The sequence below is a fragment of the Mastomys coucha genome, unplaced genomic scaffold (genome assembly GCF_008632895.1).
Source record: "Mastomys coucha isolate ucsf_1 unplaced genomic scaffold, UCSF_Mcou_1 pScaffold23, whole genome shotgun sequence".
Lineage (NCBI taxonomy): Eukaryota > Metazoa > Chordata > Mammalia > Rodentia > Muridae > Mastomys > Mastomys coucha.
The window spans coordinates 15,399,277-15,400,332 of record NW_022196906.1 but is presented as its reverse complement, the minus strand read 5'-3'; the positions used below and the strand labels follow the sequence as shown (position 1 = coordinate 15,400,332).

General features: G+C 46.0%; 1 protein-coding gene across 5 annotated transcripts in view; it reads right to left on the bottom strand.

Annotated features, from left to right (window-relative positions):
- The window catches only part of Atg4d (autophagy related 4D cysteine peptidase), a 12,921-nt gene that overhangs the window by 10,442 nt on the left and 1,423 nt on the right, over positions 1-1,056 (bottom strand). For all 5 annotated transcript variants that reach the window (XM_031346203.1, XM_031346204.1, XM_031346207.1 and 2 more), the window contains exons 2-3: positions 867-950; positions 609-782 (exon numbers count right to left, since the gene is read on the bottom strand). In XM_031346203.1, coding sequence (XP_031202063.1) covers positions 609-782; positions 867-950 — 258 coding nt within the window. The remainder of the gene's footprint in view (positions 1-608; positions 783-866; positions 951-1,056) is intronic.

The following is a 1,056-nucleotide window of genomic DNA, read 5'->3' as shown; positions in this document are numbered from 1 at the left end:
AAAAAAAAAAAAAAAGCCACAAGTACTTAACAGCAGAGCCACCTCTGCTGCTTATTATTTATTTATTTACTTACTTATTCATATATGTATTTTGGTTTTTCAAGGCAGGGCTTCTCTGTATAATAGCCATGGCTGTTCTGGAACCCACTTTGTAGACAAGATTGACTTCAAACTCACAGAGATCTGCCTGCCTCTGCCTACATACTGGGATTAAAGGCATGATGGCAAATGCCTTATTAATTATTTAATTTTTGAGACAGCTTCTTGTGTAGCCTTCAGAAATAAATCTTGAACTTCTGTTTCTCCTACCTCCCCTAAGCGCTTGCTATGTTTGCAAGCAGCTACCACTTAAGATCTTGTTTTACTGACATAAACATATATACATACACACACACACACACACACACATATGTCAAACACACACACACTTATCTCCAACTGGCCTAAAACTCACTATGTATCCCAGACTGGATACTATATCTCAAAATCCTGCTTCAATTTCCCAAGCTCTGAGATTCCAATGCACACTGTTCAACTCACAGGCTGCAAGCAGCTTTAAAGTGCTGACCCAGAAGCCTGGCACTTACAGCTGCATATACACAACTCACCTCTAGGCAGAAAATGCAGGAGCAGGCCCTGGGCCAGCATCATCTGACCACTTCGTAACATACATCCCCAGCCACAGTCTGAGGTCAGGCTGCCTCCAGCTAGGGGTGGGAAGTCCCGGCGATATGTGAGCCATAGTCGAGATACAAAGTCCCTTTGAAACCGCTGGATGTCACCTATGAGAACCGACTAGTCAGCCTGGCAACCAAGGAGAACCCCTAGGAGACTCCCCTACCCTGGTCCCAGATTTGACACCTCACCCTCTCCTTCGAAATGGTAGCATCGCCCGCAGAGGTGAACACTGGAGATCTTGCTGAAGCTGGTCCGGCTTTTAACTGCCCAACCTGGGGAAACATGGGGTAGCTCTCAGCAATTTAAAGCACTCAAGTGCCAGCCTGGTCTACAGAGTGAGTTCCAGGACAGCCAGGGCTACACAGAGAAACCGTCTCG